Here is a 27,333-nt window from a genome sequence, read left to right on the forward strand (position 1 = left end):
ACAGAAAGAATTCATTAAGTTATATATTTAAATAACTTACACATGGACTTCTATGAGAAAAGGTAAACAGACATCAGGCAACACACAAGATTAAGAAACAAAATGTAGAAAAGTAAAATGAAACAAAAGCAATACGCATCCCTTTTAAAAACTATAATGAAAGAATCTAGACACTTTTTATACAACAAATCGATGTAAATTGTGTTCTCAATTTATAGTTAAGGACATTAGATTAAGCACTGATATTTTCACGTTGCAATAATCTATCCTTGATTTTTCTTTAGGGTTTCATCAACCTGAATGAGGTAACAGCATGAGGTGTAAGAATGCGAATCTTCATAACTATGCGTATCTTGAAAACGTGAACAAAAGCCTGAGCTCTCGGTAAACACTATTAATATCTGAGGAGATCAGATTTCACACTTCAGGACACAATACCCAATTCTCATGTGTAAGGAACATGAATGAGGAGACACAGTAGATTCTCATCTATCTCATCAGAGAACATCTGTCAGTTCTACTAACCACAGCTGGCCTCAGGATTCTTGGCCCTAAAGGACGAGAGATGACATTTGCTAATGTCACATCTGATGAGCATTTATGTAAGGGCTCTCTTCCCTTTTCTTTCTTTTTTTCCAATACACCAGAAAACCAGACATACCATTAAACCACCAGACAGAACGCAGCTTCTCTACATGTCACTTTGGAATTTTCGCAATTGTGATGAAATATGTTTTAGTATTAGCTTCTATCAGACAAAATGTGTGAATACTTCTGTGATTGTTGAAAACTTTTGAAAACGCAGATGCGATATGAGGATCATCAGACTGGGATGGAATCCTTTAACTAAAAGTAAAGTTTTTCATAAACCGTTTCATAAAAAGGTGAACGAATATACCAGCAATTTATTTCGTGTTTGATATAAGACTTGAGCACTTTAGAGTGTATTCTTATGTGTAGAGGTCAGATTCACTATAGGCAGCACAGGCACTGTCCTCACTAACACAACCTGAATGATCACACACTAGATGATAAAGTAGGTTGTTTCCGAAAAGGGAAAAATACGCACTTGTTTTGCTGACAACTGACACTAGGACACCGACACTACGCTGAAACAGCCTAACATAGTCTATAGAACTTAAGGCAACCAATACACAGAGGCTACAGCAGGCCAGAGCTGCATGTTTAGCATTGAAAACACTGACAAACCTGAAATGAAGATATAAACACTAGATATGTCTGTCTTTTATCAAAAGCGTGTTTGACACCACCGTGTTTCTGGATTATTTCTTGTGCTTTTTTTATACACTATGTAAGTGTCATCTTGGCACATGATACAGTGTTCAAGCTACCGCGGCTGTATCTCAGGTGTTAGAAACTGCTCTGGTGTGTTTGTCTGTGCTTGTTCGTGTGCAGTCACACACTGTGAAATACACAGTGGTGAGAGAGCGCCGATATGGTAAATAAAGCGATAACAGAAGAGCCCCTAGGAGACACTGGTAGAAGTAGTTGCGCTAGGCACGTATAACGTCTGCCGTGTTGTGCTTTTGGACAGGTTTACAGTGAACAGTGTAGTAAAGTGTGTTAAAACGATACAGAACAGAAGCCCTTAAATTGGCCCACAAGCATAACGTTACTGGCATAGCAGTTTCATGGGATATTTCTGACTGCACGATTCCTCCCAAGTCGTTGGACAAGGCATGAGACCCCTGCTACAGTCTGGGTAAACAAAAAAATCCTCTGGATGTGGAAATGGCGCGAGAGCAATGTAAGAGACAGCTCAGATCATTCCCTTCTGTGACAGCGCCTGAACCGTGCACTCAGTAAATCACATCTGTTCAGTAGATAAGGCATGGTCAGAATTAATTTTCAGACACTTCAGGACTGACACTACAAATACTATTCTACTACTCTTAAATATCTATTTAATGTTCAGAATAACGTAAAAGAAGAGTTCCCTGTGGCATCGATTATTTGGCAGAACAGAACTACGGAATATTTTTGTAAGAAAAGAAGAAAATTATAAATAAGGTCATGTGTAAAAAATAGCTAAATATATTTACAGAAATGTTCCGGTTTTTAAAAACACCACAAAATAGACAAATGCAAATGATACTAGTTAAACCTCCAGAAGAACGCCTGGAAGACCTGCATTTCTGTCAGTGTGTGATAAAGAACCTGGGTTTGCGCTCCAAGTTCCGTCCTGGAGACACAACAACTGAAAACAAGACGAAACAACTGCACCTCGGTTGTGTTTCACAGACAAAACGGACGCTGAACTCCTCAACACGTCATATCTTATGTCTTAGATCAGAGCTACAGGACCTGATAGGAAGCTGCACTACTCATCTAGCAGGACGAGATCTTCACCCCGATCCAGCCTTCAGAAGCTTTCCCACTCAGAGGTGCTATGGCAACTGTATCAGGCACACAATGGTGTGATATCTTTAAATTTTATTACTCTTTTCTATATCATTATTCTTTGTAGAAATCTTTTCGGTGTGCATACGTGAGGATACACATTGCTGGTACTTTAGGAACCTTCTTCCTGCATGTAGTAAATGGCACTATGGATTTTCTTTCCCTCATAGATACTAGAGATGAAACGACAACACGAAACAACAACACTGTTAACTGGCACGCTTTAGGCCCCAACTGTGGCGGGGTAGTCAATGCTATTTCACCCCCTCTGTCACTTCTGTAAGGGGTACGATTGAGCCGAGGAGGGCCTGTGGGATGACACTGAGGTCGCTGTTGTTTTTGTGTTTTTTTGTATTCTCCTCCCCTGTGGACACAGTTCCGTTGGTACTGAGAACCGCCTGGTTGCTGCTGCTATTGCTGAAGACTACAGCGTTTGCATTTGTGGGTTCGCTCTTGATTCTGGACGTGCTGTTCATTTGTGCGCTCTCCTCACTGCACTCATCGCTCTTTGCACATGCAGCCTCTGGGTTGTTATTCGTGGCGATCTGCTTTAAGGTATCGCTCATGTTTGTGAGGGTGCTAATTATCACCGTAGCTTCTGAGGAGCTTGTTGGGGCATTTGTGTTGTTGTTTGTGTCTGTGGTGACCGCACTGGAGCTGCTGGGTTTGGAAGCTCCATTGTGGGAGGTTTCTCCGTTAGCCATGGCCCCAGGGCAGATGAAGGGAGACAACTGGATCCCTTTGATCAGATGCACCAGCCCTCTCATTTTCTCAAGCGAAGCCTCCATCTCTCTCTGCTGGGCCAGTACGCTGTTCTTGCTGTCCATACATCTCTGTGCAGGGAGAGTGGACACAGTGCTGCTGAATCATGCAACCAAAATCTCATCATTATATAGTTATGGAATAGTGGCTTCTGGAGGTATGGGATAATAAATGAATGCATCAGTTAGATTTGTAATTTCAGTGGTATGACTCATGGCACAGATCAAAAGTGGATGTGAGCTTAAGAATTCTCTCACTGTTATAGAGTTGCTGAGTTGTCCGATTCTGTGCTCCAGTGTCTCTCTCTCCTGCCGCAGCTCTGTGCTCCATCTCTTCAGACGATCTTTCTCTCCCTCTTTAGCTGTAGGGAAATTAGTGTATGTTTAAATCTCAACTGAACGCAAAAGTAGGGTTCTGGAAGTAAAAATCCCATTCATCTTCCCCACAGAGAACTTGATTTTTAACAATTCTGTAGAACCCTTTTTGAAACAGATCTACCATGAGAGCAGAGGTTATTAAGCAATTGTGGAGGCTTCTGTTGGAGCCAACCGTCGGCACAGTCAGGGGGATTGGGGATGGGGATCTTTTTCACACATTTGTCCATCTTGGTTGATGTTCATTTATAAATATGCTCATGTTCATTGTCAGATAATGTTAATTCTTAATGATACGACATAATATTAATGTAGTACCGTATCATTAAGAATTAATATCTAATATTAAAAATTTAAATTGAAAATTACAAACTGTTGCTATAGTTTACAGTTGAAGAGGGTTAACTTTAACATTCAACTGAACTGGGCATTTGCATTTGAGACACTTATGTTTTTTCTCGTTCCATGCATGTTCTTGAAAAAGCTGGGTTTTCTGGCATAATTACTCAACTGTAAATGGTATGACCAACTGGTGGCCAATATTACAATTCAAAATCAGTCAGCTATTGAAAAGTTTGTTCATATTTACAAGCAAAGCTTTATATTACATGTAGGCTACTTTCTACAACACCTGTGTTTGTTGTTTTATTTGCAACATTTTGAACATAATTATAGGGAGGTATGATAGTAAAAGCAAATCAAATACGAAGAAAAACAGGAATAAAAAAAAAAGTCAAATCTTGATAAGCAAATAGCATATTATACTTCTGTCCGTGTCTCTCGCTGTATGTCAGCTTTTCCTTAAGTGCTATCTACTGTCAGAGTGTGAAATTGCATTTTCATCTGCCATTTTGTTTTGCATGGTCTGCACATACAAATCGCATATGAAAATTGGACCGAGTTTGCATGCCAAACATTCTAATAGGTTTTGACTGTGGACAGGCCTTGGGTCAATATAATTTCAAACTTTGAACTAACAAATGGTCATTTAGGCTAAATACACTGCCATCTAAAGTGGTATATTGTACCACGGTTATTATTTGATTACATCATTTGCAATGCTTCAAAAGATTGCAGTTCATGTAGTTCATAAAAAGATTTCCTCCTGATTGTCATATACTATTTCTGCTTTTCTCAAAGTGTGCAATATCATGGTTCATCTCAGCGCTGGTTGGTTTGGATTATGACTTGAAGAATTAAGTCAGTTTTTCCAAAGATCCTGATGCATTTCATAGGAAACTCGTAACAAGAGACTTTGTTCCAATTTAAACTCTAAATATAGTTTTAAGTAATCTTACATCACCATTCTGTCATTGCAGGTTCACTGTTCAAGCATTAATTATATGTGAAACTCCTAACCTGCTTTATAGGAGATGTAGGAATGGACAATAGCAAGAGTCCCTGGCCACTCAATGGCATCTTCCTTCTGCAGAATCTGAAGAAAACATGTAACTGAATGGTACTGAAATACACAACTGTTCACAGGCTGCATTCAAAGCAATATACACACAAAAACAAACACTCAAAATAAATGTGAAAATGAATTAATCGTAGTGAAAACAAATGAGGCTATCTAAACTTACAAAGTTTTGAGCAGTCTTGATGTAAATTTCAGTTTTTCAGTATTTGGAATAAATATTAGGTCCTGCATCAATTTCTCCCTACTTCAGATGTCTTAAGCAGCAGAATTGTGGGCTCATGCCTCTGGTTTTGGCATTTTAGGCAGAGCTGCGTGACACCCAGATGAGCAAGTATCGCATACAAGATGCTGCCTACAGCAGCCACTAAATACTCACTTGTCAATCAAAACCTCATACTTACAGTCTCTATTCTAATCTAATCTGCACTAGTTTTTAAATAGAGCATTTCTGGTTGATCGGAGTAAAATAGCAGCCTCTTTGTCCTCAATTTTTGTCCAATTTTGCTCTGAAATTACAATGCCATTAATATTAAAAGCCTCTATATTGAACGAATGTAACCTGAAAGAGTTAAGAGAACTCTATACAGACTGTCTACTTTGTAAGACCAGTGACAAAAGTGAAACATGACATGGTACAAAAAATGAAATGAGTTACGAGTGTGAGAGTGAATGGCAATGAATCTCTCAGTTACCTGAGACTCTTAATTCACCTCCGATATCACTATGTGTCGCTGGTGAGCACGGTGAACAGTGGGCTAGGGAAGTCTGAATTGTGTCTCAGTAACTGTAGTGGACTATCACAGCTACTTACATCCCCTGCTGAGCTGGGGCTGGGTGAGGATGAATGTGATGGAAGGGTGAGTGAAAGGGCAGGGGAGAATGGGCTGCCCGCGGTGGGCCGCTGTAGGTCTGGGGAGGAAGAATGATGGCTGCTGGTGGTTGGGGGGAGGGGCCCCCGCTCCACAATACTGCAGTTTTTAGAAAGGCGACCTGGGTGAGATGAAACAAAGGACAAACAAAACACAAAACACAAAAGAAAAGAAAAGGAAAAGGAAGACATAACATTGGTGTAGCATACCTCTGACAAGCTGTCCTCATTGGCTAGGGTAGCAGGAAGGAGTGGGTGGGGGTGGTGTGATGGAGTTTGGGAGGGAGAGAGCAACGTTAGATCACAAAAGGAAGCATTGCATGCTGGGTAACAACACATTCTGCAAAAGCTGGCCTCAAATCAGCTGATAAAGGCAGATGGGGATAAGAAATGCCAATAACAAAGAAGGATCAGAGGGCAATGATTCAAAGAAGCTTATCAGGCATCAAGAAGCTTATTTTCATCTACAGCTAACACAGATGCTGTCAAATGTTAAGACGAGCCTTTAAGTGAATATGCAGCATCATATATCAACAGATTTGCACATTTATGTGTGCACTGGGTATTAACAGAACAAGTATGGATGTCCTTTATCAACAAGTACTAAAAGCACTATTACATTACACAGGGTAGCAAAGTTTCAACATCATATAATTATTATTTTTTTTTTTAAGTGAGCTCTAATCATTTTACACATAGACACAAGTCAAGATCTAAATACAACTAAACAATATAGCTGATAATATGACTTGGCAGAAGACTTTGTCCCAAATGTGTTAGAAATCTATAAACAGAAATATTTCCTTTAGCTTCTCAACAAACACAGAAAAGTTACTGGAGAAGGAGGCTTTTAACCAGCCTTCAAACAAATAAATTAACTGAGACAGGAACTGTTTAATCCAAAAAAATCAAGAAGCATAAATTTGGCAAGCTATTCTGATTCTGTCTTTGATCACATTAATACTCGCATACTTCACTTTCTGACAGATATTTGTCTCAAGCCACTTACAGCTTCGGTTCTTTCAGGATGTAAGTTACAGGGATAGTTTACCATAAGATGAAAACTCATCACGTCATCATTTACTCACCATCGTGTTAAAAGAAGACATTTTGAAGAATGTCTCAGTTTTTTCGGTCCACACATTGAAAGTCAGGAGGTCCAATGCTGTTTAAGACATCTCTGACTTTCCATTATATGGACAAAAACAACTGAAAAATTCTTCAAAATAGGGATGTAACGGTATGAAAATTTCTTATCACGATTATAGTGACCGAAATGATCACGGTTATCAGTATTATCACGGTATTGTTCAAATGTGCTGGAGATGTTCAAAAAGTACCAACACATAAATCACTTCACCAAGTTTTATATTTAAAAATAAAAAAAACTACAAATAAAATGACTTTTTGTTTGCATAATCACTAAAACAATAACATTACCAATGATGTTCAGATTTTAAATGACACCTTGACTGACAACAGTTTAAGAGCATGTTGAAATATCTAATGTTCAAATAAAGCTTTGAAAAAGTTTAATAAAAAGGTAAACCTCACATTTCAGCCTTTAAATAAAGAAAAGATATGTTAAAATGATAAATGATTATATGTATTTTATCTGCTCCATAAATAATTCTAGATAACTTATCTGAATTGTTTAAATGTGTAGAATCCACATAAGCTTGTTTTTCATCAACCGGTCAAAATTTACAGCAGGGCATGCAAATTCGGTCAGTTTTTGGCCAGACAGAAACTGCACACAGACTGAATGTAAATATAGGTGTCTGTAAATCCACTCGCTGACAGCAGGTGGCGCTGATGGAAAAGCTGAATTAGAGCTGTTTCCTGTAACCTCCATAGACAAAGCAGTAATGCGATTAAGAACACTTCCTTTAGGTATTACATGGAGCGATAATGAAAACAAAATGCCATCGAATCGTTTCTGAAGACAGTCAGAACCTTCAGAGGTACATTCATATAATTCATTCATATATTCATTTGTATAATTCTTTTAAAACCTCCCAGCTTTTCCACCCCGTTTTCACTCAAAACTAAACTACTCTGCATGCTGTGCGCATGTGAGACTGTTGCTTAAAACTGTGCTTTATGCTGGACAGTATTTATTTATAGCGAGTTGTTCCAATCGTGGTAATCTAATACGGTTTTAATGATAATTAAAAGATGAAACGGTAATACTAACCGTGGGGAATTTTATCATGATTTATCGTCGAATCGGTAATCGTTACATCCCTACTTCAAAATATCTTTGTGTTCCACAGAAGAAAGAAAGTCATACATGTTTGGAACAACATGATAAGGGTACGTAAATAATGGCTACTTTCATTTCTGGGTGGACATTTCAGACTGGCCAAATCAAAAGTATCAAAAGATCATTTTGGCCAACTGTAATGTTGCGTTTTGAGTTTTTGTACTCAAGTCTGTCCAATACAAGTACTAATGGTACACTAATGATGCAGGATTGTCGCACCTTTAGGAGGTGCACAACACGCCTAATTGTAAATCTATAAAGTAGGCTGTGAACATTGTCTGAGTCTTTTACTAATGTATACACTTTTACAGCAGCCTGAAGACAGTCATTATCCCACTTAACACTGCTGGGTCATTTCTTTCTGCCTCACACATACCCTCCAGGGCCACTCCACAGCAGAGTGCCTGTAAGCACAGTACATAATCAAACAGTCTCAACAGACAAAAAGGTCAGACCTCTTTTGCTTAAACTCCACCCCTTTATTACAATCTACTGCAAACCCTCAATCAGATCTGCCTCCAATCCAATCAACAACCAATGCATAGAACCAAGTCTCCGCTTTTTTTATTTTCAATAATCCATTATACTTGGATATGTGTTACAATAAGGAAAAAAAGATTTGTTGCTCCATCTGTTGAATCGTGACTTTAAAGGGATAGTTCACCCAAAAATTCTGTCATTAATGCATCGTAATACTGTTGTGAATGTGCGTCTAAGTTTGACATGGAAGAGAAGAAATTGTTGAATAAATACTTTTTTTTTGTTTTCTTTGCACAAAAATTATTCTCGTAGCTTCATAAAATTACGGTTGAACCACTGATGTCACATGGACTATTTTAACAATGTCATTACTACCCTTCTGGGCCTTGAATGTGGTAATTACATCGCTGTCTATGGAGGGTCAGAAAGCTCTCGGATTTTATCAAAAATATCTTAGTTTGTGTTTCGAAGATGAACAAAGGACTTACAGGTTTGGAGCGCCAATATAATGACAGAATTTTCATTTTTCAGTGACTATCCCTTTAATGTCAGTAGCACAAATGGAGGAGAAGTTAAATTCCTAAAGTATGAGCAAAAGCAACAGTGATGCTTGCCTTAGCAAACACCTCTAACAACCTGTGATGTCTGCACTTGGATCTTTGCAAGCAGAGTATCTAATATAGGCACAGAAAGCTCACCTCTCTTCCTGCTGGACTGGTTTATGGAACTCAGATACGACACTGAGCTCTTCTTCCGCTGAAACACAGAAGCATGGATATGTAAATGTAATAATGGTTCATTCCATTGGATATTTCTAATCAGTTTGCACAGAACTGCTCTTGTTTAATGTGTGTGTTTGTTACCTCTGGTTCAAACATGGCTCCGCTATATATTGGATTTGCTGTTGTTCGTCTTTTGCGTTCCTGACGCCTGCTTTGAATCTCTACACAAACAAAGCACGAAAGGTCAATACACATGCATGCACACAAACAAACCCACACACAGACTCATTTCTTTCTCCTGACCTTCTAAATAGTTGCGCGTGACCAGTCCCAGAGACAACATGAAGGCCAATTTCTGTGGAAAGAATGAGTGCCATTATCATCATCATAATTTACATCACCATACTTATCATTATCGTCATTATAAACTGTGATGTAAACATAAGTGTATTTTACCAGAGGGCTCTCCTGATGTTTGGAGGAAGGAGTGTGTGTGTTGGTGGGGGCAGGTGAAGATGGCGCATCTAAAGACAGTGGAGGTGAAGTGTGTGTAGGCGTGTCTGGAGAGATGAGCAATGACGTCTTTGGCTCTGTCCCATATTCCACTGCGCGTATCTGAAGCAGGAAGAAAGATTTATTAATACATACACTACAGTTTATTTAACAGTTTGTGGTCAGTAAAGTTGTTTTAAATGTTTCTGAAAGAAGTCTCCTATGCTCACCATCAGGGCCGCATTAAGACTGCACTGGGCCCGGGGCTATGACTTACTGCAGGGCCCCCCATCACAATAGTGATATACTGTATATAAAGCTTTAAATAGGATTTTTATCCCACATCAAAATTCTTGATGCAATGAAATTTCATCATTTTTGTTACCAGTTTCAATATCACAAAAAATAATACTAGCCTAAGTAAAAGTAAGCTTACTGAAGACAAGTAAACAGTCACAAATTAAGCTACAACACAACAAAGATCATAAGAAATTGGCCTACTTGAAAAACTTGAAAGCACTGAATAATATTATGATGTATAAAGAAAATTGAAAAATAGACTGAATGGTCTTCACTGTATATATTCAATATACATTCATTCTTATTTATTTTACAAAAGTGATTCAGTCAAGGACAGTAAGTGATTTTCTTTCTGATGTTTGATTTACATTATCGACACAAATGGCAACAGCAGCTATATTAGGCTGCTTTAGAGGAATAGTTCACCCAAAATTAAAATTATTTTGTTGTTCTAAACCTGTATGAGATTCCTTCTGCTGTTGAATGCAAAATAATATATTTGGAACAATACTGGTAATCAGACAGTTGTTGGGCCCCCATGACTTTATGAAAAAAAATACACTATTGGAGTCAATGGGGACCAGAAACTGGTTACAATCATTTTTCAAAATATCTTCTATGTTGAGGAGAGCAAAGAAATTCATAGAGGTTTAGAACAATTTGAGTTTAAGTATACGATGACAGGCTATCTTCATTTTTGGGTGAACTATCCTTTTAAGATCTCATCATAGAGGCTAATCCAGGATCTCATATAGCCTAACACTACACATGCTTTATCTTTAACTTTAAATTTTTGACACATAACTGTGTATTTGAACGTTTAAGCACAAGGAGCAAAAAGTTTAGTCAGTCACAATACGAGCAAGTGCGCACCGCTCGAATTAGGCTGAAACCGTCTTAATGCACGATGCATTAAGATGCAATGCTTAATGCATTGAATGAATTCTGCCCCACTGCTTAATGTTCATTAACAATTTAAACCATTTTTTTAAAAACCTGCTTAAAACGCGTTTAAATGATAAGCTTAGCCTACATCTTGACGAGCAAAACAATTAATAAATTTCTACCGGATTATCTCCCAATCCTTAAATGAATATATATATAGTTTGTTCAAACACAAAAACAATATACATCCAGTTAATAATCAAACTAACCGTGTAGACCAGGGTTCCTCAAATCTTGCCCTGGAGGGCCAATGCGCTGCAGAGTTTAGCTCCAACCCTGATCAAACTCACCTACCTGTGATTTTCTAATGATCCTGAAGACATTGATTAGCATGCTCAGGTGTGTTTGATTAGGGTTAGAGCTAAACTCTGCAGGAAAGTGGATCTCGTGGGCCAGATTTGAGGATCCCTGGTGTAGACGATGACGCTGTTTTGTGCCCGGTTCACTTGCTGTTCCAACAACAGTTGACTGAAGTTATTTCCACTCCATCATCAGCTTTAGTAAAATAACCTGATAGCTAGGGAGTTTACTAACTTATGGTTTTTTTTCTGTTGTTTGTATTTGAAGTTTTTCATTTTTTGAGCCCTCATCTCTCTCAGAATTGCTGACATTTTTACTTATAGAATATTGTTCTTTGCACGAACATTTCCAGATTACTCCAGAACGAAGTGAAGAGTGGAGGTGAATGCAAACATAGGCTACTGGGCAGCGATCACCTGATAGATACGTGCACATGTCGTTCAAATGTCAAATATAGAATAAATGCCCCGCCTAGCCCAATGGTTAATACGGCCCTGCTCACCATGACTGCAAAAATACAATAAGCGTTTTATGTACTAATGAATGTTTTAGAGTACACCTAAATACATTTCTCTCACCGTGTTGTCAGAGCTTGGGCTGTTGTGAGGTAACTGCTGTGTGTGTGTCTGAGCAGATGGTAGTGTGTGTGTAGATGGTGAGATCAGGATGCTTGTGTTGTTAGAGCTGTTGGGGCAGGGCAGGCCATTGAGGATTCGCATCTGCTGGACGTGACCAGACGAAGGAAGGGCAGTGCTCAGTAACACCGGTGACTGTAAGGTGTGCACAGAAACCTGACCAGCAGCTGGAGACAAAGACACTGGAGGTTTTGGCCTGACCTGCTCACATACACACACACACAGGAAAAAGAGAAGAATTATTTGTGGAATGACTGGAGAAAATAAAAGGTGGACCTAAGCAGTGAAAAAATGACTGAGGTATCAGAAACGTGTTGCTTAACTCAGCAGTTGAACACCGCAGCTCTTTCACATCTACATTTCAGTTTACAGAAAGATACTATTCCACAATACCACTAACACCAGCTCCACCCCAACATAATTAAAAGTTGTCTACTTATTGTCTATTATTTAATAATATTATAATTCATTATAATGTTTAATTATTTGATATAATCCTTATCTTTTAGTTTGCATCCATCAAGTTTAATAAAACGAGATGAAGTACCATTTATTACTGAATTATAAAAAACTTTTTTATTATTTATTTAATATAATATGAACAATTTTTCAATATATTTCCAAGTGACTATATTTCTACGAGATATACACTACCTAAAGCTTTGCCATTAAAGTAATAAATTAAATTTTTTATATGGAAATCAGTTATTTTAATGAATATGTTTTTACCACTTTTTGATCAAATAAATGCATCCTTGTTAGGCATAAGAGACTTCTTTCAAAAAAATTAAATTATTATTTTTTTTTTATCTTACGGACATCAAACATGTATACCGATATGTAATACATATAGCACGCGCACACAAACAACATATACAACAGAGAATACAACAGCACAAAATACTGCTGGAGAGAGATCAGGGTTAAGGATCAATTTACTGTAGGGTCAATAGCAACAGCCAAAGCAGGGATTGCAAATGTCACCATTATGCAAGCACAAAGAAATTAAATCCAGTGCAAGAAAACAAGGTGGAGCATGAAGAAAATATCACACATAAAAGTAACACCTGCAGCTGAAAAAAAAAAACAAGACATATAGATGCACACTAACACTCAGCACTGAGGGGTTTTCACTAGTCCAGCCAGGCAGTAGGGTGTGAAGGGTTTCTATGGAAACAAACCTGCGGTAGAGTGGCTGGCCGTGTTGTCTGTCTGGTTGGTCGGACAAACTGAGGAACTTTGATTGGTTGGGAGGCAGCTTGCACCTGTGACAAGACCGCCCATTTAGACACCCTTACTTCACTAACCTGTCCAACATACATCCTACAACAAATAACTAACTATTTAAAGGGTTAGTTCACCCAAAATTTTTAATTAGCCCATAAATTACCCACCCTCAAATCATCCTAGGTGTATATGACTTTCTTCTTTCAGACGAATCCAGTCGGAGGTATATTAAAAATTGTCTTTGATCTTTCAAGCTGTTTAATGCCACTCAGCGGGTGTTGCATGCATCAGTCCAAAATAAGTTAAATAAAAAGCGCCCATCCATTAAAAAAAGTGTCTCACACGGCTCCGGGGGGTGAACAAAGGCCTCCTGTAGCGAATTGATGCGTTTTTGTAAGAAAAATATCCATATTCACTACGTAAAAATCACTTTAATGTAGCTTGCGCCAACAGTCCTACATGGAAGCAGCTCCGGGCGGGTGACGGATGAGGTGAGCTTTGCGCATGCGCCGCTCAGAAGTGACGCACGCAGAAGCGCAGGGGAGAGATCAAAACAAAACAACGGTCACTAATTAGAAGTACAAAATGAGGATTTGTAAAAAAGAATGTCGGAGGATTTCGATATAAGCCAAGAGGAGACTGGTTTTCCTTTGCTAAAGTAAGGAAACTTTGCTTCCTTTGCTCCTGTTAACAAACGTTGGTTTTCACGAGACTCACCGGCGCATGCGCAACGCTGACCTCGTATGTCATCCGCCAGGAACTGCTTCCGTGTACAACTGTTGGTGCAAGCTACATTAAAGTGATTTTTACGTAGTGAATATGGATATTTTTCTTACAAAAACGCATCAATTCGCTACAGGAGGCCTTTGTTCACCCCCCGGAGCCGTGTGAGGCACTTTTTTTAATGGATGGGCGCTTTTTATTTAACTTATTTTGGACTGATGCATGCAACACCCGCTGAGTGGCATTAAACAGCTTGAAAGATCGAAGACAATTTTTAATACTGGATTCGTCTGAAAGAAGAAAGTTATATACACCTAGGATGACTTGAGGGTGAGTAATTTATGGGCTAATTTTCATTTTTGGGTGAACTAACCCTTTAAGCCATAAATAGAGGCAGATGCAATGGAACAATTGTCTAAAATCTAAAAGAACCAACCATGAGCTCTTGGGATCTAAAATAAATAGCCTCCCAACTCACATGCAGTTTGCAAAACAAGCGGGAATAAGAAAACAAAACTCTTCTTGTTTTATAACGAGAGTCAAAACAACTCGAGAAAAACTTACAACGACGGTGCTATTGGGTATGACTCGCACCGGCTCTGCTCCCTGATTGGTTGTTTGGATGACTGGTTGGAAGTTTACTGGGGACTTCTGAGGATCTGAGCTAGGAGGGCTTGCCAGGAGTGTGCTGCCAAGGGTTGTAACCACGGTGATAGTAGGTGCTGGTGTCATGATGATAGAGGTGGGTGTGGCAGCTCTCAGCACCAGAGGTAGAGTCTTTGAAGCAATGACAGGGGCCACAGAGCTCTACGGGGTCACAAACACATACGCTGTTGTAAATGTGTTCACTTTTTCCTTTTATAGGTCAGGTATGGAAGCCCGTTTCCGCCACTGAATAAAAAATAAAAAAGGTAATTGCGACGTTTTCTCTCACAATTCTGTCTTTTTTTCTCAGAATTGAGAGATATAAACTTGCAATTACCTGTAATAAAGTCAGAATTGCGAGATAAAAAGTCGCAATAACCTTGTGGCGGAATGGGCTTCCATAAGTCTTCTTACTGAACATAATGCTCTGCAGAATATTCTGGTCACTCTTCAAAAATAAAAAGAAAGCTGACATATGTCAGAGCTTTTAGAATTTTTAGCAAATACTTAAATGCGTAAATATTCAGTCTCCTCCAGTGACCTGTTTATAGACGTAAATAAGCATACACACATTCCTAAGATATAAACTGTGCCTGTGCACAAAGTATTTTTTGAAAAAACAGTTTGATTATTTGATATGTTTACATGAAGGTTTTTTAGTCCAATTGAGCCATTAATGCAATTACTATGTTGGATGTGTGTAAACGTCGCTATTAAGTCTGAAAAACAAGATCAGATTGATTCATGAATAAATCATTCAGACCGCTGACTCAAAACAACCAATTCTTCTCTCATTGACTTTCATGAATATGCCAAAGAGAATAAGGGTAGATATCAAGTGGATAACAAAATTAAACTTTAAGCCCAATCTTCACACCAAGCTATAATATGGCTTGAGGAGTCACGCGGACCACTTTTAGGTGCCCCTGCTTAGCCCAGCTGCATGGAAAAGCATAATCAACACAATATTCCAAAATTTCTCAGAATAATATTTCTATATGGATCTTTTTACAATACTTCTATGATGTGTCTTTTTGGAGCTTGCTAGCAAAGGTCTTCATTCCTTTTTTTGTTCACAGATAGAAAGCCAGACATATGGTTTTGGAACAACATGAAAGCAAGTAACTAATGCCAGAAGTTTTAGTTTTGTGTGAATTAATCCTTTAAATGTTCAGCAAAGACAAGGCATTGTCTTTAGAGGGGTCCTGTATGGAGTCCTACTGTACCTGACAGAGTGAAGTATTGCTTCTTGTGTTTTGTGTAGGTACCTGTGGAGTAGTGAGGCTGGCAGCAGGCAGAGGCGTCTGTGTCTGTGTGATGAGCAAGGTAGACGTTTGCCCATCGGCTTGTAGTGTCTGCAGCTTCATATCTTCCTGTTTCACCAGCAGATCTCTCCTTAACTGCTCCACCACCTTTTTCTGAGGGAGAAAGAGAGAACAAGCGCCTGTTCATTTTTTGTTTTCTGTCACTCGTACCTGCAATGAAGTCTCTCTCACTCACACCCTCTCTTTCTGCCTGCTGTTGATAAGAGAGTTTGTGATGTTGGATTTGGGCCCATTTGCACTGACAGCAAGAGGGAACATGGAGTCCCTACAGCTGAACATCACTCTCTTTGTCTCTTTCTCTCTCAGGCAGGGGGCCAACAATATTCTGCCTTCAAAAACATCTTAAAAGTTATTAAAAAAAACAAATGGATTACGGCATAACAGGAACATTTAGCATTTAGCATAACATTTATATATTACCATTAGCATCAGTTGTGACTATGAACTATGTCCAGTACACAGCTGAAAGGAATGCTTCTTCAAATCAAGCGTAACCTCAGTAATTAGGGAAAGATATATTGAATAAATGTGAAAACTGTGTCTAAAACTCTGCTTCTCTAGACCATTATTAAGGTACCCTTATATATGTGAAATGGATAATTCACTTTGAAGTGAAAATTCTGTCATCATTCACTCACCCTCCTGTCATTTTAAACCTGTATGACTTTCTTCTGTGGAACACAAAAGAAGATATTTTAAAGATTGCTTCAGTGTGTTTTTTTTTCTTTTCTGTATAATTTAAGTCGATGAGTTCAGTTGGTTTGTACCTTATTTTATACTTTAATTGTATGAACAAAAACAGTTGAAACATTCTTCAAAATATCTGTTGTGTTCCGCACAAGGAAGTATTTTTATAAATGTTTATTTTTTAAGTGGACTTTCCCCTTTAAGAGTCTAAACAATGACAAATGGATGGGTGTTTGGTTAACTTGTTAGAAAACACCATTAATTATACATTTCTATTTGGTTCTGCTAGTAGAACATAAATTCACCTTTAAAGGTTAAAAAATGTTAATCTGTTCATATTTATAATGCTATCAAATCTTTTTATATTTTAGAAAGATTCCCACATAATAAGACCTAGACCATTAGCATTTACAAGGACACACTGAGCCCTACATTTGCATAATATGCTTAAAACACTCTTTATCAAAAATATTTTCAAAATAGAAATGCTTTAGGGACATCTGTGGTAGGTTCTTTACAGATTACCAATCATCTTACAATGAACGAGACAGAAATAGAAGTCATATGTAGAAGAATGAAAAATAAACAATCTGCATACTTACACACTTATTGAGCTCAGTTATAACTGTGCAAATAAGCAACACTACTCAGAAAAAAAAAGAATGTGATTCTAAATGGTGAACACAATCATTCCTCACGTACTTCAAATGCAATTTATTTGAAGCCATTTACTGTCTGTGTTACAGTTTGGCATCAAAAAAACTTGCACATACACACATACACATGAGCATTTGTACACAAAGGAACATTAAGAGTATGGATCCATAACAATCATAAAGTGAGGACAGAAGGAGGGAGATATGAAAACTTTCAGATGGCTGTAAGAGTGCCTGACTTTACTCAATGCAGGCTACAAATGTGCAATACAGCTTGTTTGTGTTCAGCTGAGTATGTGTTGATTCTGTAACCAATGAAGACAGAGTGACAGATACATTAATGAATATGAACACAACCCTCCAGCACAGTCCTCTAACTGATTACAGCTTTAACAGGCTCCCTCCACCATCTGTTAGACTCACACACTCCTAGATCTGGGAGAATTCCACCGGACACCGAATGTGTGCGAGCGAGGAAGAAAGCACACTTTATTAAACAGCGCTGCAGGCTGGTAAATTTCTGAATGCCGAAGCTTTATGACAGTCACAGTGATTATAGGGCTGACCTTGTGTTTCTCTTCTTAATTTTTCTCTGCAGAATGATTTCAGGTGTGTGTTTTTCTCCTATTGATGGCAGCCGCTCTGTTCTGTTACTTTTAAAAGCTTTGAGACACTAATTAAAATTCCTCACCGCTGCGTGCAATCTACAACGCATCTTTTCTCCATCTCCTCCACAGAACTTTGGGTTCTGTACAGTAAGCTCAAGCGAAGGACAGTACGCCACGTAATCATCCCCAGACATTAATCATCAGTTATTGAAATGTCAAATAAAAGGGGGGAGAATAGATTTGTGCGTATGTGTGTGTGTTGGCAAATTGTGCATTTGGCAACACAAAACCACAGTGCACAAATCACACCACAAATGTTCAGCACAATACGACACAAAACAATGCCAAAATGCAACACAGGTTTCATAACCTAACAAGTTCGCCTTGTTTTCTCGGGACACACAAGGACTTTCAGACCCCAAGTAATTGAACTGATCAAGACACACGTGTAGCTCATAGAGAACACTGATACGGCAGCAGGTGTTCTCTCAGAGAGCAGCTCTCACCTGCCGCTCACTCAGCGCTGTGATCTTGGCCTGCAGGTCACGGAGCTGCAGCTTCAGATCTGCATTCTGTACAAAGAACACACACACTCCTCCCTGATACACTAGTCCAGCGGCCGATATATGAGAGCGTATCGATCAAACAGTAACGGAAATGTTCAGTGAGGGAGACGCACCTGTGGATCTTGCTTCATCTGGCTCACGAGTTTCTGCAAAGGAGAGAGAGAAAGTTTTAGCATTCTCATGAGTGGGAAACACATGCTGATGCAGTGACTTCTAGAGAACGGTGAGGGTACTGCAGTCGCAACAATTACACACTCCATCCATATGGTGTGAGGGGAGGGCTGTGGGGATACCTGATGGATCTGGATTTCCACTTTGAGTGCTTCCTGTAAATTTTGCAGTTCCATCATCGATCTCTTCTTCCCAAAACCCAACACAGCTGCCTGGCGAATAAGAGGAAGAGAGCGAGATATTCTTTCATTAATTGAGATGTTATTGAATGACTACGAATAAAAAAGTTTTTTAGGTCTCACAGTGTGCATGACTATGCCATGACAGATCTGTTAGTGTGCTAGTGCGAGTGTGCGTAAATCTGCTCAGTGTGAGTAGGATATATCTCTGTGTACTGATTCAATCAGAACTACTCTCATCAAATCCTGCCTGAACACCACGGATCAAACTGAACAGCGCTCTTTTGCACATACACAATCCTGTTCTCTCCCTCTGTCATTCTTCTTTGGGGGAAATGATGCTGATGCATGCATTAACTGTTTCCGTCTCTCCCAGCCTCTGAGAGTCTGTTGTAAAGTAAGCTCCTCAGTGTTGCTACGATGCTGTTTTGAGTAATAATTACTGTGTAGTTCAGGAAAACATTTCAGTTAATTAGCTAGCCAATGAAACACCATAAAGCTGACCATCACAGTTGTGTCAGAATGTGTGCACCCCCCTTAGGACAATGGTTTATTCTATACCTTCCCAACGTCTGCCGTCTTGAACACCATCCAACTGGCAGAGTGGGGGGTGGAGCTGGAATAGACAAGAGAGGATGGTAAGGAGCACACACACATTTACACACAGCAGCGCTCTGTGAGTGACAAATCTACATCAGAACAATATTGAAGAAGAGATATCAGCAGGAACAACATAAAATGGAAGCTTTGTGGAAAAAAGATTTAGGCTGCATGCAAAGATTCAATCCTATCTTGAGAGGACACACAAATTGGAGGCTTACTGGAAAATAAAACTATGCTTCTTTATTTGCTGAAGGAATAGTTCAGCCCCAAAATAACAATTCTGTTATCATTACCCTCACGTTGTTCCAAACCTGTGTGCTTTTTTCAGACAGAGAGGGTTTTTTTAACAGTGTTATCATTTTTGAGTGAACTATTGCTTTCAATTAAGGTTCCTGAAATGGAAGAACTACAAACTGCTTCTATGAAAAACTATCCCCTAAAAAGCATGTATCTAAAGGCTGGAATACACTACATGACTTTTAAAATCGGAACAGATTTTAAAACACTGGGCATCATATACTTACCAACTTTGTAATAGTCCCAGAGGAAAAACTGTCCATCATACACTAAACGACTGAGGATCATACACTACCAGACTTTGAAGTCGTTCCGATCACAACAAATTCATGCAACATGTGCACTGTTGCTTGGAGAAGCTATTAAATGAAAACAATATGTGTTCTAAAATCGGCTCAAAATATCAAGCATGTTTGATCTCCTCAGACTGGATGGAATTAAAGCGTAACCATCATACACTACGCAATATTCTATGGAATCTGTCAACTCAAATCTGCAGACTGGCTCTGACATTCGGTAACTAGCATCAACTTCTCCAGACTGTAAATCAGGGCAAAAAAATAAGTAGCTAGTACAATGTCAGCATATTTACATGCAACAGATGCAACATAGTCTCTTGAAGACAAGTCAGTTCACTTGGTGGTCATATAGGCTATTTCCAGCTTTACTATCTTGTATTGGGAAAGACCGAAATCTATATTTCATTAACATAATTCAAATCAGAAATATAATCATAAATTGTGGTTATTAAGGCCAACTCACTCAAAAGGGTATTTTTCAGCCAATAACAAGTATGTTCTATACTAAACAAACAGGCAATTGGCTTATTTAACAGCTGCCATGTTGAGAGTTGCAATGCCTCCTAGGGCCGGGCGAAATGTCAAAAATATCTTATCAATAATCACCTTTGAAAATATCGCGATATCCGATAATATCATCTACCTAAGCCCCTCCTCCACCACGCCCCGCCCCCACCGAGACAACATTGCCGACATGCACCATAAACACACACCATGTTCAGTTTGGTCTTAATTATGGCCACAAAGTTTGGTTTTACTTTTCTTAGCTTGTGCTTAAACTAACAGAAAACATTAGCTTTGCTGTTATTTTGGTGTTGCTAATAATTTCCACTCTGTTCTTATCAAATTTGTGTTTGAAATTAATTTCGTTTTGTGAGGAGAACTGTTGAGGAGAAATAATAAAACCCAATTTTAAGGTCATTATGGTGAAGTTGGACATTCTGGTGGGGATTGTAAGAATGATAAATGCATGTTGATGTCATATAATAATGTCTTGAATAAAATATGCATATTTCCAATGTTTCTCTTTCTTTTTGGTATCAGTGTGTAGACACATTTCATGATGGTAAGTTTAATTTCCTTGATTATAACAATTGTAGCATTGTTTTTAAACTTGTAGTCAAGCTATAACGTAGGCTATTTGATATTTATCATACATGACTAAAATCATGCAGGGATTAAAAACGAATTCTGAGCAAAAGCTTTTCTTTTTTTCCCCTTTCTGGTAGCCTATAGCTCGGAGGTCTCTTTTGGCCCTTTTTTAATGAAATAAAAATAACTGCTTTATTTATTTAGAAGCAGGGTAATTTCATTTTTGTATTGTAATTTTTATCATTTTTATTTTATGAATCAAAATACAACGGCCACAATATAATATTCGGTGTTGGGCTGCCGAAACTCCGAACACGTGCATGTTGAGGGGCGAGCTGAGATATAGTACTATAATGTCGTCAGACGTTTGCAACAAAACTTTATAGTTTTGTTGCAAATGAATTAAGAATGTATAGTGCTATATCTCAGCTTAATTAAACATAATTATATTGTATACACAGTTTAAAAAATCTCTAAAAATATTGCACTGAAATGTGCGCAGAATGAATTTGCATATTTTATGTATAACTCGTGTTTGTGGGTTTTCATCATTATACAGTCTGTTTAAATAAATATTCAGAAACGCATGCAGTGCTACTATTTGTCTTTTTTTCTGTTTAACTTTTATTAACCTGCAGATCAAAATAGAATAGGCCTACACCCTAAATAAGAATAAATTATATTGGAAAGCATCTCCAAAATAATCGCATAAACAGATGCACGTTGCCATTACAGTAGTCAGCGGGGAACAACAGGCAAATCAAATGTAAACTGAGGTTACAAAAGGGATTTAGTCAAGATCAGTGAGGGATTTTCTTTTCTTTCATTCTTTGATTAACATTAATGACTGGCGGCAGCGGCTGCTGTCAATGCACGGATCCAATACACCCTTGTTTTCTTTCTCAACTCTTTAAGTTCACTCTTTACGACATAACCGATTGTATTTATGGGATATTTTGATATAATTCTGTGTGTATTTGTCCATTCGAATGTGTAAGAATGCGAGAAAGAGAGCTCAGTCCAGTGAGAGGCGGCTTTAGTGCGTGCGCTTTGTGTGTGTGTGTGTGTGTGTGTGCAGCACAGAAAACAGCGCGCGAGTGCAGAAGCGAGTTCTATTTCGTCTTCTTGCAGTTGAATCTTTTGAAATCACAATAAATGGGCATACAGAAATCGAGAAGCAGAATCGAAATGTAATTTTATAACAAGTAATTTGATTCCTGAACTTACGCATCTAATCTCATTTCCGAAATTGGAATAGATTTTCGATTCCCAACCCTCCTACTAAATAGTTTCATTCTTGCATGCAAAAAGACCTGTATGGTGACTATGGGGCTATGTAAAATATTTTTTGCAACTTACTAGGTTTGTCATTTGTCATTTTTTTCCGATAATGTCGATAATCGTCTGTTACCTGACTGTTGACATCGACATCACGATACTTACGAGACATCATCGATATACGATAAAATCGTCATATCGCCCAGCCTTAATGCCTTAATGCCAAAAATTGTAGGACTATTATGCCATGGCAGGCACTATTGAACATTGTAATTTCTCCTCATTCATAGATGTACAAGTGGACTGTCTCTATACGTCTTTGGAGTTGAATTAAATGATGCCAGTGCAAATTCACTCACTTCCTGCTTTCTCTGGTTTGTCTGAGCTGTTATTTTTTGTTCTCTGTACTTGTGTGTCACAGAATCAGTCTCTGTCTCTGCCACAGATCATCACTCTCTTCTCATCGGAATGAAAGCAGAGACTACCAGATGGGCACTCCACACACTAAGAGCTTCTCACTCTATCTGTAGTTGCACCAGTCACTGATGTATCTGCCTCAGGACAGTATTTAAGCAAAGGAATATAAAAATGGATATAACGAACCTTAGAAACCCACAAAAGGTATTATATTTTTCCTATGAAGAATATCAGATCCTGCATTAAGTGTCCACGGCAGAACAGCAGAGCAAAAGAGGGCAATTTTCTGGGACTTCTGTATTCAGTAAGGGCAAACAGCCAAAGTGACCATAACACTCACACACACACACACACACACACACACACACACACACACACACACACACACACCCGCCTGATCACACTAGCGCACCCAGGACAGTATTTAAGCAAAGGAATATAAAAATGGATATAACGAACCTTAGAAACCCACAAAAGGTATTATATTTTTCCTATGAAGAATATCAGATCCTGCATTAAGTGTCCACGGCAGAACAGCAGAGCAAAAGAGGGCAATTTTCTGGGACTTCTGTATTCAGTAAGGGCAAACAGCCAAAGTGACCATAACACTCACACACACACACACACACACACACACACACACACACACACACACACACACACACCTGCCTGATCAGACTAGTGCACCAAACCCTCACCTGTTGGCTCAGTAAACAGGCTGAAGTAATTCAGAACTACTTAGAGAAAAGGAACACGATACACCCTTTCTCATCCTCTGTCCTATGCTTGCACTTGAACCTAAACACATTTAACCAAACTTTCAAGGCCTCCACTCAAAGCAGTTTTCTCTTACATATGGAATTGCTTAATTAACACTTAATTCACTCATATATGCACAGCAGGCTATATGTTTCATTTCTTAAGGATATAATCCTTCATGATGATGAAGGTGAACGGATTGCTTTAATTTTTTATGGAATACTTAATATAATAATATATGTGTTAATAGAGTGCTGCAGGGATGATATATTTTTGTAGCCCACAACCTTGAAATGTTAGCATTTTTGCACTTCCGGTTCAATCCGATTCAAGTAAATGTTTTTGTTTTGTTTTGTTTAAATGGATTTTTGATTAAATGCCTGAAGTAAGTTCTGTGGTTGACACTCAAGATATTGTCTCATTTTATTCTACAACAAAATACATCAGTAATAGCCCCTAGTGATTTTATTAAAGGGTTTTGGTGTGTTGAAAAAGTCGATTGCTAAATGGGACTACAGAGGTTGTCTGGGACATTAAATGTCATCACATTAATCTTTTTTTTTAAGACCGAAAGATTCAGAAGCTGTATAGCCTATGTTTAGCTTTTTACTGCTGCCAATTGTATTTAGGCTTCAAATTCATATAAGTAGTTTATTTATGAGAAACTTTTGTTGTTAACAGAGCTTATTTTCTGCAATAATCCAAAAGCCAACGGAAAAATCTTATTGGGTTTTTGTCAAAATACATTATTACTGCAGGACTCTATTAAAATAGAGCAGAAATATTCAAAACAAAATGGAGATGAGGTGAAAGAGAGATGTAGGATTAGCCAAATTGTCGGAACTGACAGGTTGGAATTTAATGAAGTCTTTGTAACCTTTGCATCACTCCATCAATTAGTCTATCTGTTTAGAAGCCAACTCTTCAGAACATCCATTCTCCATGGATGCCGGAGCCTATTCCAGTAACTTGAGAGTTGAGACACTGCAATAATGTTTGAGGACTAACATCCAATTATTTATCACAAATTTTAGGGTGTCGTTTTAGCGGTAAACATTTACTCTGAGAGAAAATTCATTCATGGTTATATTATATTGGACATTGTCACTGTACTGCTGAGAGCATGAACATATATTTAATTTAACTGAATACAACTTGTGAGTATCTATGACAAGTTTAATTCTTAAATGGGTTCTGTTTCCTGGGGGAAACAGACATTTGAGAGTTTGGGGGAGGGCAGTGAATGTGTGGGCCTTATGTCTGAGAGAAAAAATGCTGAAAAGGGGGCCCTGAAACCACTCAGGTCAAGTGACTTGGTATAAAAAACTCTGGCATCCACTCACCATCTTTATGTTAAAGTAACATGATGGCAGCATGCAGTGAGAAGAGCACTAACATTGAGGTAAACGCTGGCATTTGACATGTTATTGATACAACATATACAACTGTGTATATATAACTGTGAAACTAAAAATAAAAGCAATATTTCAAACAAAAGCATGAAATTGGATTGTTTGATATGCATACATAAATAATGAGTTAATTGCACCTTATGGGTGAAACGTCAAGTATTTTACAGGATGAATTCATCGCAGAAAAAAGCAGGTGGGGAGAAGGAAAAAATGGCTGTACAGTCAACATAGTTGATAATGGAAGAGCACAGCTACACATGCATAAAACATGGCGAAACTGAAGAGAAGAGAATCCTGTATTCTTTAATAACTTGGTACATGTAGCCATTTCAAGCTCAAAATATGATCAAAAACAGGGTGTGATTTTAATGAGAAACCATACGGCTATTCAGTACCAGCTGAGCTAATCACTAAAACAGCACTAATACAAAAAAGACACACAATTTTGTGAAACGCACTGAGAGAGTGAGAAAGCAGCTCTTGACGGCCCGGTCGTTAAAGCGGACCGAGCGCCATCTGAAAGCTTCAGAAGGTCATCAGCATCAGCAGCAGCAGCAGCAGCATTAGCGTTCCAGCGCATCCACACCGGAAACAGCACCATCACTTTATATACTCACACAATCACACATCAAACTCACTACACAGGGCCTACAACTTTCCTCACAGATTAAAGAGAGAAGATGTAAAGGAGACTTTATTACAGCAAACTCGCGTTTGTGCTGATATGTCAAGGCGTGGCGCCGAGAACACGAACTGGGAAAAAATCTTTCATGATCACATCTTGTCGCCCTAGCGGCTCTTAACAATAATAGTAGCTCAACACCGCGCGAGCTGCTCGAGCTCAACACATCAAGAGTACAGACACACACACACACACACACACACACACACGATCATGTTTATCGCTCGAGATCTCGTCCCTTGCTCTTGTGAACGTGAACGTAAGCGCAAAGTGCATTTATAATGGCATCCCATGACTGTTTGATGGCTTGGTGTGAAAACTACGGCACGCGCTGGAATCTCAATTTCATCCATTTTCACGCAGTTCTGCTAACCAAGTGTCGTTTATAGGGTGTTTCGGTGCCATTCGAGGCGTTATTGTGTAACGGCTGTAAGTTATAACGTTTCGTTGACTGCAGCCGCACTCTCTCTCCTGCAACTCCTACAATAAAGAGAAATGAACAAAACCCCCCTGCGCTACCTCTGCGCTTTCACATCCACTCAAATTACTACCAACACAATCACATAAAGAACGCGAAAAGAGTTCCAAGACACCGCTCCCAAAAGTTCACAAAATGAAGATGAAAAAACCGAGGTGCACTTACCCTCGTACACACTCCTCCAGCAGTCAAACCCCGATCTTCATACACTTAAACACACACTCACCAATTATTTAAATATATATCTACAAACAGCCGAGCATTTCACCACTAAAACCCTATCCCGCGGATGAATTTACTCCCTTTAGCGCCCTAAAGTTTTGAACAGTGTAACAGAAGGAATCTTCGCTTTGTTCGCGTGAATTTGAACCAAAAATACATAAAAGACAGAAACTGATATACAAAACAAGAACTCTTCTTCCATCCCATTCACCGCCAGCTTCTGCGCTCGGCGTATCAATGCGCGCAGCAGAGAGATAATGGGACAGCAAAACCATGCCGTATAACGCAAGAAATAACTCGTCCAACAGAACACATTATTCGTCACGTTGGAAATTAATTGAATATTGTCGCAAACCGGGGCGAAAGGATTATTGCCAAGCGCGAAAGAACACTTAGAAGAAGAGAACTAGTTTATGTAATGGTGCGGCGAATTTATTTCACTTTGCCTAAGGAACGGTTGTAGTGCGCCCCCCATTGCCTAGGGAAAAGCCCCGGATGTAAACTCAGTGAAACTCATGTCGAGTGAAGTTACAATAATGTGCATCTGGCGTGGGCCAGGGATATCGTTAGTACAGCAGGAAATAGATTTGCTCACGTATTCAATAAATGACGGTATTTTGTTTAATGTTTTATCCATGGTAATTTAAGTCAACCTATATTATATCGTCGCTTCAAGCCGCCTGAGCTGCTTTAGACGCTTTCAAACCACGTTCACATTGCGATAAACCCAAAAGTGTTTTAAAAATTCATTTCAAAAACATTTTATTTCTAGCAATATTGCATTACTTCATGTATTTTGGATATTTCTGGTGATGTAGCTAAGTAACTGTCTTGTACAAATGCTCTGCTATGCATTACACAATATATGGCCAATATAATGCATTTCCTTTCAGGTAGTGTGGAACTGTTCATACTGTTTAGTAGCCTACTGTTTATGCATACTGTGAAATTGTTCTGTATGGTGTCATTTTATATAAAGAGTGATTAGTGAATACAAACTAATTTACCCACAATTCATTTTC

At 38.6% G+C, this 27,333-nt stretch overlaps 1 protein-coding gene across 5 annotated transcripts; it reads right to left on the reverse strand.

Moving 5' to 3' along the window:
- Positions 1–143: 143 nt before the first annotated feature.
- On the reverse strand, positions 144–26,537 carry LOC107560114 (PHD finger protein 21A-like). 5 transcript variants are annotated; one of them, XM_016244191.1, is made up of 17 exons: positions 26,255–26,537; positions 19,334–19,388; positions 18,716–18,805; positions 18,536–18,568; positions 18,363–18,428; positions 15,849–15,998; positions 14,500–14,742; positions 13,167–13,250; positions 11,929–12,186; positions 9,770–9,928; positions 9,617–9,668; positions 9,455–9,534; positions 9,290–9,347; positions 6,056–6,078; positions 4,917–4,992; positions 3,441–3,544; positions 144–3,254 (listed from the first exon to the last, which is right to left on the reverse strand). In XM_016244191.1, exons 2-17 carry the CDS (start codon positions 19,361–19,363, stop codon positions 2,676–2,678), a joined length of 2,085 nt encoding a protein of 694 aa, XP_016099677.1. In that variant the 5' UTR covers positions 19,364–19,388; positions 26,255–26,537; the 3' UTR covers positions 144–2,675. The 5 variants fall into 5 exon arrangements, with proteins under 5 accessions (XP_016099677.1, XP_016099676.1, XP_016099673.1 ...); XM_016244190.1 differs by lacking the exon at positions 4,917–4,992 and adding an exon at positions 5,789–5,945; XM_016244187.1 differs by having other exon boundaries at positions 5,789–6,078.
- Positions 26,538–27,333: the final 796 nt, after the last annotated feature.

This window comes from Sinocyclocheilus grahami, unplaced genomic scaffold (assembly GCF_001515645.1).
Source record: "Sinocyclocheilus grahami isolate Dianchi unplaced genomic scaffold, SAMN03320097.WGS_v1.1 scaffold710.1, whole genome shotgun sequence".
NCBI lineage: Eukaryota > Metazoa > Chordata > Actinopteri > Cypriniformes > Cyprinidae > Sinocyclocheilus > Sinocyclocheilus grahami.

Coding starts and splice junctions, on each gene's coding strand:
- LOC107560114 (XM_016244187.1), bottom strand. CDS start 19,363: ATGGTGTTCAAGACGGCAGACGTTGGGAAG. Junction 13,251..14,499: donor TACCCAATAGCACCGTCGTT/GTAAGTTTTTCT, acceptor GTCTTGTCACAG/GTGCAAGCTGCCTCCCAACC. Junction 3,545..4,916: donor CTACATCTCCTATAAAGCAG/GTTAGGAGTTTC, acceptor ATTTCCCTACAG/CTAAAGAGGGAGAGAAAGAT.